We start from the raw sequence: 15,477 nt of genomic DNA on the forward strand, positions 1-15,477 counted from the left end.
CTGAATAGTTGCAGGACAAAACTGACATGAGATATTATTTGATGTATATTGTCTGTAATAATAATAAAAAAAAAAGTTTGTCAATGAAATATATACAGTCAAACCAAAATTTATTCAGACACCTTGAACATTTCATTCATTAATACAGTTTATTCACTATAGTTTAAAAAATGGTAATAAAATATGACAAGATCTCAGAGTTAAACTGAAAAGAATAAAAATAATCTTAATTATGTCAGATAACACTTAAGCAAAACATGGTCAGGTCAAAGTGTCTGAATAATTTTTGGTTCCCAATTTTTATCAGTTTTACTGGTAGTCCACTGTATGAAGAATTTATGGGTATAATATGTCACAGTTTACTTTATTTTGCTATCCTCACTTACATAAATGAACTATAGTGTCCTGCACCCACTAGTAAAAATATATAAAAAATATCTGAATAATTTTTGGTTTGACTGTGTTTAAGATACTTTTAGAGATTTTGGATGTACTTAGTTTGGGGACAAATTTACAGCTAAATTCCATAGAACATTTGGTGATATCCTTGTTTGGGAAAATGATTAATTATTAAAAAATACTATTTTTTAGTCTTTAAAAATGCAAAAGGTTTTCTTTTAGGATATAATTGAGGTATCGTTAAGTCAATGACGTGCCCTCATTTAGATAAAATCATTGTGTGCAACCTCAGGCTCTTCCATGGAGATTGTCAATAATAAGTTCACTGTAAATCCTTTTAGAAAAAACATATGCTAAATGGCATCTTGCCATCTTCTTTCCTACTAAACATGGACACTGTAGTTTTCATTGCCCATGTCATGACATATAGAGACAACAGATGGGGAATTACATTAAAAACATATTTAATCACATAGAGTATGGGGGGGGAAAGGGTATAATTCCAGTGTTGGGGGTAACGCATTACAATAATGTGAGTTATGTAATCAGATTACTTTTTTTCAAGTAACTAGTAAAGTAACGCATTAATTTTAAATTTACAATAAAATATCTGAGATACTTTTTCGAATAAGTAATGCAAATTACTTTGTTTTCCCATTTATTGACTGACTTTGCATTTCCTTCAGCCTGAGGCTTATTCTTCATTTCAGTTCTGGTGTGAAAGAGCCTTTACATTTAAGTTTTTTTGTTATTAAAAAACAAACAATCAAGCCCAGTCCAGTTGAAAAAAAAAAAGTAACGTAAACGTAACGTACTGCATTACTTTCTATAAAAAATAACTAAGTAATGCAATTAGTTACTTTTTTAGGGAGTAACGCAATATTGTAATGCATTACTTTTAAAAGTAACTTTCCCCAAAACTGATTAATACAAATTCCCTTTCGATATAAAATAGCAAACCGAATATTAAAACAATCATTTCATATATGACCAAAAACACCTTAATGATGAAAAGAACACTTACTTCATGGGAAAAATATGGCAAAAATGCAGATGCATTTTAGGGTTTAAGTAGAAATCAGCATTCTTTTGTGAGACCATGCATAAGTAATTCCAGTGTTATATTTTTAGTGCAATAGGGAAACTGTGCAGGGTCTGAAGACATTAAAGTTGCATACACTCAAGGGGGATGTTCCAAGACCTGGAACCACCCGCTTAACACGAAAGCAGCTGATCACGATTATATAATACAGCAAAATATGTTTCAAACAAAACATTTCAACTAAATAATAATAAATTGGATAATGAAACAACTGATAAAGTGTTTGATAAAGTGATGAATGACACCTGTGGTTCCTCTGCTAGAAAAAGTGTGTGAACTTGAGGAGAACTGACTTCATACATCCACTAGGTTAATACAAAAGTAACAGAAAGTTAGTTCTTCTGAGAAAAGCTCTAGCAGCATTGCAGATGACACTTAAATTTTTACAGTTTTAAGTGTAGCTTGAGTGTCCAGATACTTTTTGGGGCTTCTGTACATCTGATCTACTGAATGAGCACATTAAATTTTTTAAAATATCCTGACTCTGAAATGCGGCTCTTCCAGAAAATGGCCAGTGAGTAACTAGGTTCAGTGTAGGGCTCAAGACCTTTACCTTCATTTCTCTGAACAGGCCAGCTAAGAGAGTCTGAATTATTCAGTGTCAATTAGTGCACCAAACCAGCACCGGAAAAGATCCAGATCAGTTAACACTCTTTATTTTCTTTTATAACCAGTGCTTGAAATGGAAAAAATTGCTGTTGGTACTCTTGTTTATATAGCTTATTCTATCAAGCATCCTTCCACTAAAAGCTACGAGGCCAGCAAGCATAATTCTTGAGAAATTATACCGTAATCATAGCTTCACAGAGACATTTCTGGCCTAGAATCAGTGTTGCCAAGTCTGCGGTTTTCCTGCGGAATTGGACTACTTTAACACTGTTGCCGCAGATTGTTTTTCATGTCCACAGGTTGAAGCGACCCCAAATAACATGATATTTAGCCTCTGGAATGCAAATTTTACCAGAGGAATCCCTCCAAAAACACAAATTTTACCCCCCAGAATGTGATTTTTACCAGGGGACCCCCCTGAAACGCGTTTGGGCTAGTTTTGGGCTACTTTTGAGTAGCAATTGGGCAGGTTTTGTTGTGAAAACCTGGCAACCCTGCCTAGAATATACTTTTAATAAACAGTAGGCTAATAATGATGTTAAACATGTTTGAGAGTAGAGTTCGGCAAAGATACTGTAGCCTACCCAGGCTACTTTTGTTACGCACATTACCAAATTTTGTAGGGCCTGTCTTGTTGTCAAATGTCAAGTTAAAAGCTGTCAAGTTCTCAAGCTGATTCATTCTTTTGCGCTTAGTCTATAAAGCACTCGAGTAAATGCGTTGTTCGCAAGCGCTGATGAAAATTTGACTCATTTTTGTAGAGATGCTACTGAGGGGCCATTTACACAACACCATTTTCAACTAAAAATGGAAAACTTTTTATTCGTTTTGGCTGTTCATTTACATGACAATGGCGTTTTGGTGGCCTGAAAACGCAAGATTTTGGAATCTGGTTTCAAATTGCAAGTTCTTGAAAATGATAGCATTATCGTATCCATTTCTCTTCTTTCAGTAACGTTAATAGAACATTCGTTCAAAGTTATCTGGTCTGTAATAACATTATCAAAACATTAGCACAAAAATGTTATTTATACATCATTCATGGAACGTTTTTCTGAAACATTTTAGTCAGACGTTAGTCTAATGTTTTTTAAATGTTACTACTTACTACTTTTTCAAATGGTTCAGAGAACATTTAAAAGTACACTCTAAAAAATGCTGGGTTAAAAACAAGTTGGGTTGAAAATGGACAAACCTAGTGATTGGGTTGTTTTAAACTAGCAAATGGGTTGTTATAACTCAGCAGTTGGATTAAATGTTTGCCCTTCTGGGTAGTTTTATTTAACTCAACTATTGTTTAAAAATTACTGTATTGTTCGCTTAAAATGAACCCAAAGTATGTTGTAAATTAACATTTATTAATATGTTTAATGGACATTTATTAATGTTTAATGAATAATAATTAAACAATAAACATTTATTAATTTGCTTATTAATAAATGTTCACCTTTTGATTATTATTGTTGCCTCTAGTAATCATGTGTTTGATTTTTAATTTCCAACCTATTTTGGGTTCATTTTAAGCCAGCCATATAGTCATTTTTAAACAATAGTTGGTTAAATAAAACTACCCAGCACGTTGGTCAAACATTTAATTTGCTGTGGATCTGCCAGTCATTGTATAGTACTAAATAAAACACAGACCAATGTTGATAAATAGATGAATGCCACAAGAATGACCAGCTACAGCCTGCGGGCTACTGACCACTGCATGTGATCATGCTGCATTTGTTGATTTTCTTTCCATTGCATTCAATAAAGCTACAACTAATATACATCATGTGCGCCTATTACAAATGCAGAGCATGTTTGGCCTGCAATCAGCAGCCTTTTAAAGCGTGCGAGTTCGACTCACACTGAGACAAAACCTCATGTCGTGGCACATTTCGCATTTATCTCAGAGTGAACAGAACCTCCTGCAGTTCAATTGCACATTTGTTTTCCCCCCACCTGATAAATATTTAAAATGTGTAAATAAATCATTAACGTATGAAGCCCCTCAGGTAGTGGAGAGTTCATTTAGTGATGTTGTTACTGTCCACATTTGTGTTTGTGTTGTGTTCACCTTTGCGTGTGTGTAAGTGCGTGTTTAGAAGGTCAGTGCACCTTGAGGTATGTGAAATGCAGTGTGTGTGTGTGTGCGCGCGTTTTTGTGATTTATGAGGACACAAATTTGTATAATATTGGGTATTGTATGGGTATTACACTGGTATTACGACGTAAACATGGAATATGAGGACATTTCATGAGTCCTCATTTTTAAAATAGATTTAAAAACATACTAAACAATGTTTTATTAAAAATGTAAAAATGCAGAATGTTTTCTGTGATGGGTAGGTTTAGGGGTACGGGTAGTGTAGGGGGACAGAATGTACACTATGGAATGTCCTCACTAAGATAGCAAAACAAACCTGTGTGTGTGTGTGTGTGTGTGGTCCTGGTATTCCCTAGGTTATGGGGACCAAATGTCCCCACACAAGTAGTAATACCAATAAATTTTGACCTTGTGGGGGACATTTTTTTGGTCCCCATGAGAAAACAAGCTTTTAAATCATACAGAATGATCTTTTTTGAAAATCTAAAATAGCAGAAAGTTTTCTGTGATGGGTAGGTTTAGTGTAAGGGGATAAAATATACAGTTTGTACAGTATAAAAACCATTACGTCTATGGAATGTCCCCATAAAACATGCATGTGTGTGTGTGTGTGTGTGTGTGTGTGTGACTCTAACTAGTGTTGTCACAGGGGTCCAGACAGATGGCTCTGTGTTTTATTCTCTCTGGTTCTGGCTGCAGTTATGGATGCTGTTTGAAGTTTGTGGTAACAAAGTCGTAGCTTGCAATCCCATTTTATTACCCTCTCATAGTCTTCCCATTAAATTATGTGGTTTGTTTTGTTTTCTTTGGGCACATTAACAAGACATTGTATCAGAAGAGGATAATTTACAAATGAAATGGTTTTGACAAATTGGATTAGAGTTTATGTTATATTTTTCATGATGCCTAGATACGCAACAGAATCGGTCTATTCTTGCTGATATATGATTTATCAAACAAATGCAGCAGGGGATTTAGCTTCAAATAACATCAGCTGGAGTTTCTTTGTTCTGCTGCTATGCACCCTTGTTGCTTTTGCCTGTCGCAATCTATCCACACCATCATGAACCATGAGCCGTTTGGTGTGCGTATAAATTTGGTGGACAGTGTACTGTCAGAAACGTGTCTTTAGTTGTCAGTCACCCTCTGTATAAAACAAACACACGCAAATATGGTCCTCAAGAGATTTCACATCTGTCAAGAGGTTCTTTGAGTTTCAACTGGCCAGGACCCAAATGGACCATGAAGATGACTCATATAAAATCAAACTTGTTTTAAAAATGTCAGCTTAGGTTATTTAGTCCATGTGTATCACATCACCTCTATGTTAATGCATCTCCTCTAGGCTGTCTTGTTAGTGATCATTTCCATGTGCAATGACTCGATAAGATAATGTAAGATAAGATACTGCATGTCCAAAGCACTCTGATATTTGTGTACATTATATATTTTTTCCACAGAATATTACTTTGTATTTTTATCAAGTTTTTGGCCAAGTCTCACTATTAACTAACTATTAACTATGAATTTTGCCTCAATAAACTCCTAATTATGGCTTATTAATAGTTAGTAAGGTAGTTGTTAAGTCTAAACAAATCTTCATGTTAAAGATTTACTCCAGTAAAAAGATTTTTAATACTTTAATTCATCAAGGACGCATTAAATTGATCAAAAGTGACTGTAAACAGACATTTATAATGCTACAAGTGATTTCTATTCCAAATAAATGCTGTTCTTTTGAACTTTATATTAATCAGAGAATTCTGAAAAAAATGTATCACAGTTTCCACAAAACTATTAAGTAGCAAAAACTGTTTCCACATTGATAATACTAAAAACCAATATTAATAATTGAGCATCAAATCAGCATATTAGAATGATGACTGGAGTAATGATGCTGAAAATTCAGCTTTGATCAAAGGGATAAATTACATTTTACAATACATTCCACATTTATTTTAAACTGTAATCATATTTTACAATATTACTGTTTTTACTGTATTTTTGATCAAATAAATGCAGCCTTGGTGAGCACAAAATTATATAATTAGTGAGTAAATCATGAATCCATTTTCCAAACCATTTTTTGTCTTATCCTGAATCACTATGGTACACCTAATATTAAGTGTTTATATTCAGACTATTTTAGACTGGTTCGGGTCGTACCACTGCGGAGTAGCACAGTACCTGCGTGACTCCTCATAGACATAAACAGAAAGGAGTACCTCCGGCTAGGTGGCTACAACGTTCTTCCACAAGATGCATGTTGTCAAGTCCTCAGTTTCGAGAAAAGTCTGTTCACTCGGCGGCCATATTTGCAAAGCCTCCGGGCAGCTATTTCGGGCATCCAAGACCAAGTCCTATCTATTTGAATGGGGGAATCCTGAAATCTCAAAAAGTGCTTGGCGAACTCACAATTAAATAACATATTTCAAATCAGCAACAAAACCTGACATGAAATGTCCCATACATGTTGTTTCTTATGCTCAAAAAAAAAAAGCTTATTTTTCAGGCTAGACGAGCCAATGCGCATGTGCAGTCCTAAGCGCGAGTCTCGTGTTTCTACGGTAACCGGAGCTTCTAACGGCAGCTGCAGTGATGCAATGACTTTATCAATCAGCAATTGGCTCTTTTACTTAGAAGGCGGTATGTATTCCGCTATATTAAGTGTTGCAGTTTCTCCAAAGCCACTGGAAGGCAAGCCTGCAACCTTTAGCCAAAAAAGCGTAACGGCTAATGCTAACGCTCCGGCGGTACGCAGGGAAGGAATTTTAAACGGCGGGCACTGATGTCACTGCCATTACACAATAGGCTGAGAGGTGAGCACGTGATTAAGTTAGCCGTTACGCTTTCTCCAATGGTAAGAGATACAGACCCTTTCATCTCCCTATAATATACAATCTCTGGTTTTTCTCATTCATAAGTCTTTTAACCGCTAGAGCCCCAAAAAGTTACGGACTGTACTGCAGCTTTAAACAATGATCAATTTTCAAAGCTGATGCGGACTCTTCCCCGTGTGACAACTAGCCCCGGTCTCCCGTATTATATGAGCTAAAATGAACACGGCTCTCTCCGTGGGCACAGAAGCAAAGTTTAAGTAGGAAGTGTATTGTTTAAGGAGGAGATTGCATCTTCCTTCCTCCGCATAGTGATGATGCCATTTCTGATGAATCCCTTGAGCCCGTGGCCCTGGTGTTTGGGGTTAAATGTGAATAGACAGATGTGCCAGAGCCAGAACTGCTGCAGAGCTGTCTGTAAATCCAAGCCATCCTCTTCAATAATGCAGGAACCCACATGTGACGGGCACATGGCCATGCATAGAGTAGAGCATCCCTGCAGGGAGGAACACACTCCTGGGGATAACGGTAGACGAGCGCGTCTTTACTTCTTTTGAACGCTTCTAAACATCCCTCCCTTTTCATTGTGCCATTATTTAACAGGTCTTTATTTATACCAGCTATGCAGTAATGAATTTTTGATGATTGGTTTGAAGTCCGCTGTGGTTGAAAGATAAATTAGTAGAGAAGACCTGGGGAATTTGTGACATTTTTTGTACTTTTTTCTTCATAAACTGAGGCTTCTACAAAAATAACCACTAATTTATATATATATATATATATATATATATACAGTGGCAAGAAAAAGTATGTGAACCACTTGCAGAATCTGTGAAAATGTTAATAATTTTAACAAAATAAGGGAGATAATACAAAATGCATGTTATTTTTTATTTAGTACTGTCCTGAGTAAGATATTTTACATAAAAGATGTTTACATATAATCGACGACAAAAAAATAGCTGAATTTATTAAAATAAACCCCATTCATAAGTATGTGAACCATTGATTCTTAATACTGTGTGTGGTTACCTGGATGATCTACGACTGTTTTTTTGTTGTGTGATGGTTGTTCATGAGTCTCTTGTTTGTCCTGAGCAGTTAAACTGAGCTCTGTTCTTCAGAAAAAATCTCCAGGTCCTGCAGATTCTTCAGTTTTCCAGCATCTTTTGCATATTTTAACCCTTTACAGCAGTGACTGAATGATTTTGAGATCCATCTTTTCACACTGAGGACAATTGAGGGACTCAAACACAACTATTAAAAAAGGTTCAAACATTCACTGATGCTCCAGAAGAAAACATGATGCATTAATAGATGGGGGGTGAAAACATTTGGAATTTGAAGATCAAGGTAAATTGTATTTAATTTGTCTTCCGGGAAACATGAAAGTATTTTCTGTTGCTTCCGAAGGGCAGTACTAAATGAAAAAAAAAAAGATATTCAAGCGAAATAAGAAAAATTTGGACCTCTTCATCCTGTTCAAATGTTTTCACCCCCCGACTCTTAATGCGTCGTATTTCCTTCTGAAGCATCAGTGAATGTTTGAACCTTTTTTAATAGTTGTGTTTGAGTCCCTCAGTTGTCCTCAGTGTGAAAAGATGGATCTCAAAATCATTCAGTCACTGTTGTAAAGGGTTCAAATATGCAAAAGATGCTGGAAATCTGAAGAATCTGCAGGACATGGAGGATTTTTCTGAAGAACAGAGCTCAGTTTAACTGCTCAGAACAAACAAGGGACTCATGAACAACCATCACACAACAAAAAAACAGTCGTAGATAATCCAGGTAACCACACACAGTATTAAGAATCAACGGTTCACAAACTTTTAAACGGGGTCATTTTAATAAATTCAGCTATTTTTTTTTTTTTTTGTCTTATGGATTATATGTAAACATCTTTTATGTAAAATATCTTACTCATTACAGTACTAAATAAAAAATAACATGCATTTTGTATGATCTCTCTTATTTTGTTAAAATTTTGCACATTTTCACAGATTCTGCAAGTGGTTCACATACTTTTTCTTGCCACTGTATGTTCCAGCACTAACAATCAGGTACTAACAGGTACATTCTGGCATGATTTCTACCAGCAAGTGTAAGCACCTGTCATTTGTGTTCAACATTCAAGCAACAACCTAGTTTAAATTCAAAATCATCATAACTTTGGACAGTAGAATACAGTACAGTAAATAACTTTTTTTTTACCACATACTTTAAACTATTTTTTGTGATATAATTATGCCTTTCTTTTTTTTTTCCAGACATTATTGTTGACATTATTGACATAATTGTCATCCCCATTTATTTATCATCCATCTTGAGAGTTATTTTAATATGATGCTCTTCAAAATGCGTGGGCTCAAATATTTCCTTGTATTTTGTCGCCCTCTACTGTTTAATATGAAGACTACAATAAAAGAGTGCTTTAAATAATTGTCCCCGTAGTAATGCCTGAGATATTAAATTCAGAATATTATTTAATGTTATCATAAGAATATCTTTTACATTAAACCTATAATAAAATGAATTCTATCATATAATATAAATATAATGGATATTAGTGGACGCATTGTAAAAACAGTTCTGTCTCTTTAAGAAAGTCCATTCTGTCTTCTTGACGCTTGATTTAGACGTCAGAGCCGCTTTCTGCGCCACATGTGTTGAACGAGTAGTCGATTTATTTCTGGAATTTTCTCCAAAACTTCTTGACTCAAATCTTTATGGATGAAGACAATATTTTACATGAAACAGTGGTCACTCTTTCAAAGTAAGAATTACTTCAAATAAAAAGGTGTTTTTGAAAAGGTATTGATTTGTTGAGTACGTGAGCAGATATTACTACAGAGTTACATTAGATATTAGAGCTGGACGTTTCCGTTTTGATGAGATTTTACAAGATTTCTAATATCCTGCATTCTTTATTTCAGTCTGTAATAGTTGTCACATCTAGTTATGGCTCTCCTGGAGAAGAATGACGTTACAACAGACCTAGAAACACAAGCTATGGCCAGTGAAGAGGAGTTAAATGACCCTAAACCAGAGGAGGGGGAGAATGCAAACGGTGTCCAACATGCTGACCAGGAGATGAACTGTGAAGATGCCTATGATGATGATGATGGAGGTCTTGAATTGGAGACTTATGAAGAAGATGAGCTTGACAAACCAAAGACCAAGAAACTTATTCCGGGTATCGTGTATATAGGACACATCCCTCCGAGGCTGAGACCAAAACACATGCGGAATATGCTGAGTGTGTACGGAGAGATCGGCAGGATCTTCCTACAGCCTGAAGGTAAAGCGACATGATTGACATAAAGCTGGTCACTTGTCTTTTTACAAGTCATGCAGTAATAGACGTGTATATTGTCTTAGTACAGCTTTTACAGTTCAGCCCGTCTATGGCAATTTTTAAAGACCCCATGAATTAGTGTACTCCTGAAAGTAATAAATTAAATTATAAACCATTAAATCAAACTAAACTAACTTTTCACAGATTCACAGAATATTTTTCTTCTAGAGAAAAAAATAAATAAATTGAGCAACAAATCAGCATATTAAAGTGATTTCTTAAAAAGTTAAAACATTAGTATTGTGTTTAAAAATGAATATAAACTTGTTTTCTTTGCATTATTCGAGGTCTGAAAACATTATTTTAACATTTTTTAAAACGTTATTTTGACCAGTTGTCATTCTCTGCAAATAAATGCTCTAAATTACAATATTTTTATTTGAAATTTGGAAATTTGTAGAATAAATAAAAAATGTTAGTTTTACAGAAACAGATACGTATAAATAATACATTCAGAGAAACTGCAAATTTCGCAGTGGTCTCTTAATTTTGTATAAATATGTATACAGTGCACAGCATAAATGAGTACATCCCCTCTGAAACTTCTGAAAGTCAGCAATTACTCAATTACTTAGAAGACATGTTAGAGATATAATATTCCAGCAAGTCTGCTTAATCAATTACCAAAGAAGCATGTCAAAATTATTCAGGAAAATAAGATTTTCTTATCAAGGTGATAAAATGTTGTGTAGCAAAAATGAGTACACCCTCCTAAAAGGTACTAAATAAAACAAAGTAAAAAATTTCCGGTGTAAATTTAAGGCAATGTTTGATCAACAGATAAGTATGTTGAACCAAAACATTTAAAGAGAAGTAATTTCTTGACAATTAAAAGTGTTATATAGCCCACTGAATCATTCTCAGACTTTATGCTGACAACAGTGGAACCACTTGGGAGAGAACTGTCAGGAGACTTATTTCTTAGCACAAAAGAGGACAGTAGTACAAGAGGATTACCAAATCATTGTTTTAAGTGTGAAAATATAGCAACAGTAACAGAAATTCAAAAACAATGGACTTGTGACAAGGCCCCTTGAATAATCAGGCCTTCATTTTAAGCTTTCGTTTAGTGATGAGGGATTTTTTTGCTAGACAAAGAGCAGGAGAAATACCAAGCGAGTGTCTCAGAGCCAGCAAAAGCTATGAAAAGAGTGACTGTTTATCTCACAGAGTAAGATGCAGCCTGCAGAAATGACATGCATGGTTGTTGTTCTCACTGGAACTACATACTGTAGCCAAAGCACAATAAAAGTCAGTTAGCCATTTCCAAAGCCCATATTTACAAAATATAGATTATGGGAATCAATACTCTGGTCTCATGAGACCAAATCAATCATTTTGGATCTAACAGCATCCAAAATGTTATGGTGTTGCTAGAGGAGGAGTACAGTGAGAAGTGCCTGGTTCCCACAGTAAAGTTCAGTGGTAGTAAAGCTCTTATATAGGGATGTATGAGTGCTGAAGGTGTGAGGGAGTTGTGCTTTATCAATGCTGTCATGAATTCCCACACCACTGTGTAATTTAATACACAAACTTGAAACAGAAGATGTTACCCTTTCCTCATTCCCTGCATTGTTGGACATTTTTTCAACATGACAGTGAGGATATGCATTCTCCCAAGGTGAAAAACCTTCTGTGGACATGTATTGCACTCAATCTTAACACTCTTGAGCACCTGTGGGGGATTCTGTAGAGATGAGTTGAGCAACACTCTCCATTAAAGATCAGGGCATTTAAGGAGCTCATCATCCAGGAGTTAAACAAGACGGATGTGACAATTTGTCATGAACTTGTACACTCCGTGCCAAGAAGGGTCAGAGCAGTATATTCAAAATTATGGAGGGCATGCTAAGTACTAGAATATTATACATTTGTTGAATTAAATCTAGGGTGTACTAATTTCTGCAATCCTTAATTTAAACAAAATTGGCTAATTTACTAATTTATGGCTATTAATGACATATGTTTCATATATGTTTTTATTATGTATATATTTAATACATTTTAACTTTGCCATCTTTCCATTAATTGTATTAGTGATCATAAAGAAAATACATCTTTTGTATTTGTTCACATATATATATATATATATATATATATATATATATATATGTATATGTGTGTGTGTGTGTGTGTGTATATATTAGTGCTGTCAAACAATCGCATCCAAAATAAGTTTGTTATAATATATTTGTGCATAATATATTTGTGTGTACTGTGTATATTTATTATGTATATAAATACACACACATACATGTATTTATTTAAGAAATATTTACATGTATATTTATATATAATTTATATTATATAATTTTTTATTTTTTTTTAATAAATATATACATGCATGTGTGTATTTATATATACATAAATATATACAGTACACACATTATGTAAACACAAACTTTTATTTTGGATGCTATATATATATATATGTGTGTGTGTCAAAGTGCATGTTTTCATGTTTGACCAACATTCTCACTAAATATCTGACTTTCTTCTAGATCGTTGTGTAAAAATGAAGAAAAAGAAGGCAGGGAGCAGATCATCCAGTTTCACTGAGGGATGGGTGGAGTTCAGAGACAAGCGCATCGCTAAAAGAGTCGCAGCCAGTCTGCACAACACACCCATGGCCAACAGGAAGAGGAGCCGTTTCAGCGGTGACCTGTGGTCCATAAAGGTACATAATACAGATGCTACTTTTTTTTTTTTGTTTTAAAGAAATGAATACTTTTATTCAGAAAGGATGCTTTAAATTGATAAACTGATCAAAAGTGACAGTAAAGACATTTATAATGTTACTAAAGATTCCTATTTCAAATAAATGCTGTTCTTTTGAACTCTCTATTTTTCCAAAGAATCCTGAGAAAATATATCATGGTTCCCAGAAAAATATTAAGCAGCACTGATAATAATCTGAAATGTTTCTTGAGCAGCAAATCAGCATATTAGAATGTTTTCTGAAGGATCATGTGACACTGAAGACTGGAGTAATGATGCTGAAAATTCAGCTTTGAATCACAGGAATAAATTACATTTTAAAATATATTAACATAAAAAAAGCGATATTTTAAATTTTATTAATATTTCACAATATTACTGTTTTAATATATTTTTGATCAAATAAATGCAGCATAAGAGACTTCTTTCAAAAACACAAAAAAAGACCCAGACCTTTGAACAGTAGTATACTTCCCTTGCGCTGTTAATATGAAGCTGAATAGTTACTTTTTTCTTCTCTCTCTTTCATCAAGTATCTGCACAGGTTCCATTGGTGCCATCTCAGCGAGAGATTGGCTTATGAGCGGACTGTCTATCAACAGCGTATGCGGACAGAAATCTCCCAGGCGAAGAAGGAGACAAACTTCTACCTGGCTAGTGTGGAAAAGAGCCAGAATCTGGAGAAACTAAAGAAGAAGAAGGAGAAGAAGGGAGAGGTCATAGAGGAGAAGACGTGGGACTACAAACAGCGTCCTACAGAAGAAGAGATCCATCTGAAACGGTTTAAGAACAAAGGCATGTCCAAGAAGAACCTCCAGAAGGCACAAGAGAAGAGCAAAACCATCCAGGACAAAGCTCAATCGAACATTTCCCTCCTGGCCAAGATCTTCAGTAGTGGAAAGGCCCAGGATTGATGTGCTGAGAACATTAAGGTTACATTCAGGTTTTCGTGATACTACAGAGTGGTCTTGGTGATTACTTCAGATGCAGTTTTTTTTGTAATTGTTTGCATACTCAACATTGAGTCTTTGAACAGATGTTCTACTTGTACTGTGTTTTTTCTGTCATAGAACAGATGTAAACCTCTTGTAGATTGTTCTAATTAATAGTTTCATACTTTCAGAGTAAAAATGCTGCATAACTCACATAAGAACGCCCCACAGTTGTGAAAACAGTGCTCTATTTTCCCATGAAAAGAGGCTTAAAGTAGTGATGTGTCATTCATGAACGATGCGTTCAATTTGAACGAATCTTTAATATGACTCTGTAACATCGAGTTGTCTCATCGAGGGATTTGTTAATTTCGGGTTGACCGCGCATGCGCAACATCCTGTAGGTTCTGTACAGGAATTGATTAGTTCACCTCCCAAGTCTTCGGGTCTGAATCGTTCATTTTTGTCACATGATGTGACAGCCGTATTGGATGCAGAAATTAGTTAATTCCCAAACTTCCTTACAAACACAGGTAGTCATTTTTTTTAAACTCTTACAGTTATGCAATGCGTTTCTGGTCTCAAATTGTAGCTTTTTATTTCTTACAATTTATACATTTGTGAATTTCTGTCATAATGGTTATTTTCCATAACAATATGGTAATAAAGAGTTGGTTACTTTAAACTTTATCTTTATTACGGGGAAAAATCACTTTGATAAAGCAAAGATACCTACATATAATAACAATATACAGTTGTAATTGTTTGTTGTAAGATACTGAGCCGGAAAGCAGTCATGTGACAAAAGAATGAACGACTTAAACCCAAAAACTCTTACTAATCAATTCTCTTTCTGGTACAGACTGCATTATAGCCTATGGGGAAGACTGCAAAGCTTAAAGGTGCAGTATGTAATATTAACGGCTAGTTGTTGAAATGGGTACTGCAATCCAAATTCAAAATATTGGAGAGGGTTGTTTCTCCCGCCCCCTCTTCCTCAGATTATGCTTACATGGGTTGCCACATTGAGGACACGCAACAAGAACGAGCGCAGTTGACAATGGAAAGCAACAAGCCTTGCACTGTAAGTTGATCAGCTAATGTATACGTTTGCAATGTTTTTATTGCTGAGGATTTTTATTTCACGTAGAATCTGCGAACACTGACGCAGTTTGTTTGCTGGCTTCCATGGCTGCAGTACGCTGTGTTTTCTGGCAACCCGGGGTGTCAAAACACTATTGGGTAAATTGGCAGTGGGTGGAATGAAAACAAAAATTCCGACACGGAACGCACATTTCAAAGTAGAATAACCGGCTGTAACATTGTTTTTCGGAGAAACAAGTGTTTGAATTTAGCATGTTTCCTAAATCTCTGCAAACATCTTATGGTATTTTTATGGTTTAGTACAGTTTCCAAAATTTGATAAACTA

At 35.0% G+C, this 15,477-nt stretch overlaps 1 protein-coding gene across 3 annotated transcripts; it reads left to right on the top strand.

Annotated features, from left to right (window-relative positions):
- Nucleotides 1-9,673: 9,673 nt before the first annotated feature.
- On the top strand, nt 9,674-14,152 carry abt1 (activator of basal transcription 1). Of its 3 annotated transcripts, none has more exons than XM_051903430.1 (4): nt 9,674-9,815; nt 9,976-10,340; nt 12,899-13,074; nt 13,649-14,152. In XM_051903430.1, exons 2-4 carry the CDS (start codon nt 10,001-10,003, stop codon nt 14,027-14,029), a joined length of 897 nt encoding a protein of 298 aa, XP_051759390.1. In that variant the 5' UTR covers nt 9,674-9,815; nt 9,976-10,000; the 3' UTR covers nt 14,030-14,152. The 3 variants fall into 3 exon arrangements, with proteins under 3 accessions (XP_051759390.1, XP_051759392.1, XP_051759391.1); XM_051903432.1 differs by having other exon boundaries at nt 9,677-9,815; nt 9,986-10,340; XM_051903431.1 differs by having other exon boundaries at nt 9,693-9,853.
- The last annotated feature ends 1,325 nt before the right edge of the window (nt 14,153-15,477 follow it).

The sequence above is a fragment of the Ctenopharyngodon idella genome, chromosome 8 (assembly GCF_019924925.1).
Source record: "Ctenopharyngodon idella isolate HZGC_01 chromosome 8, HZGC01, whole genome shotgun sequence".
Taxonomy (NCBI): Eukaryota; Metazoa; Chordata; class Actinopteri; order Cypriniformes; family Xenocyprididae; genus Ctenopharyngodon; species Ctenopharyngodon idella.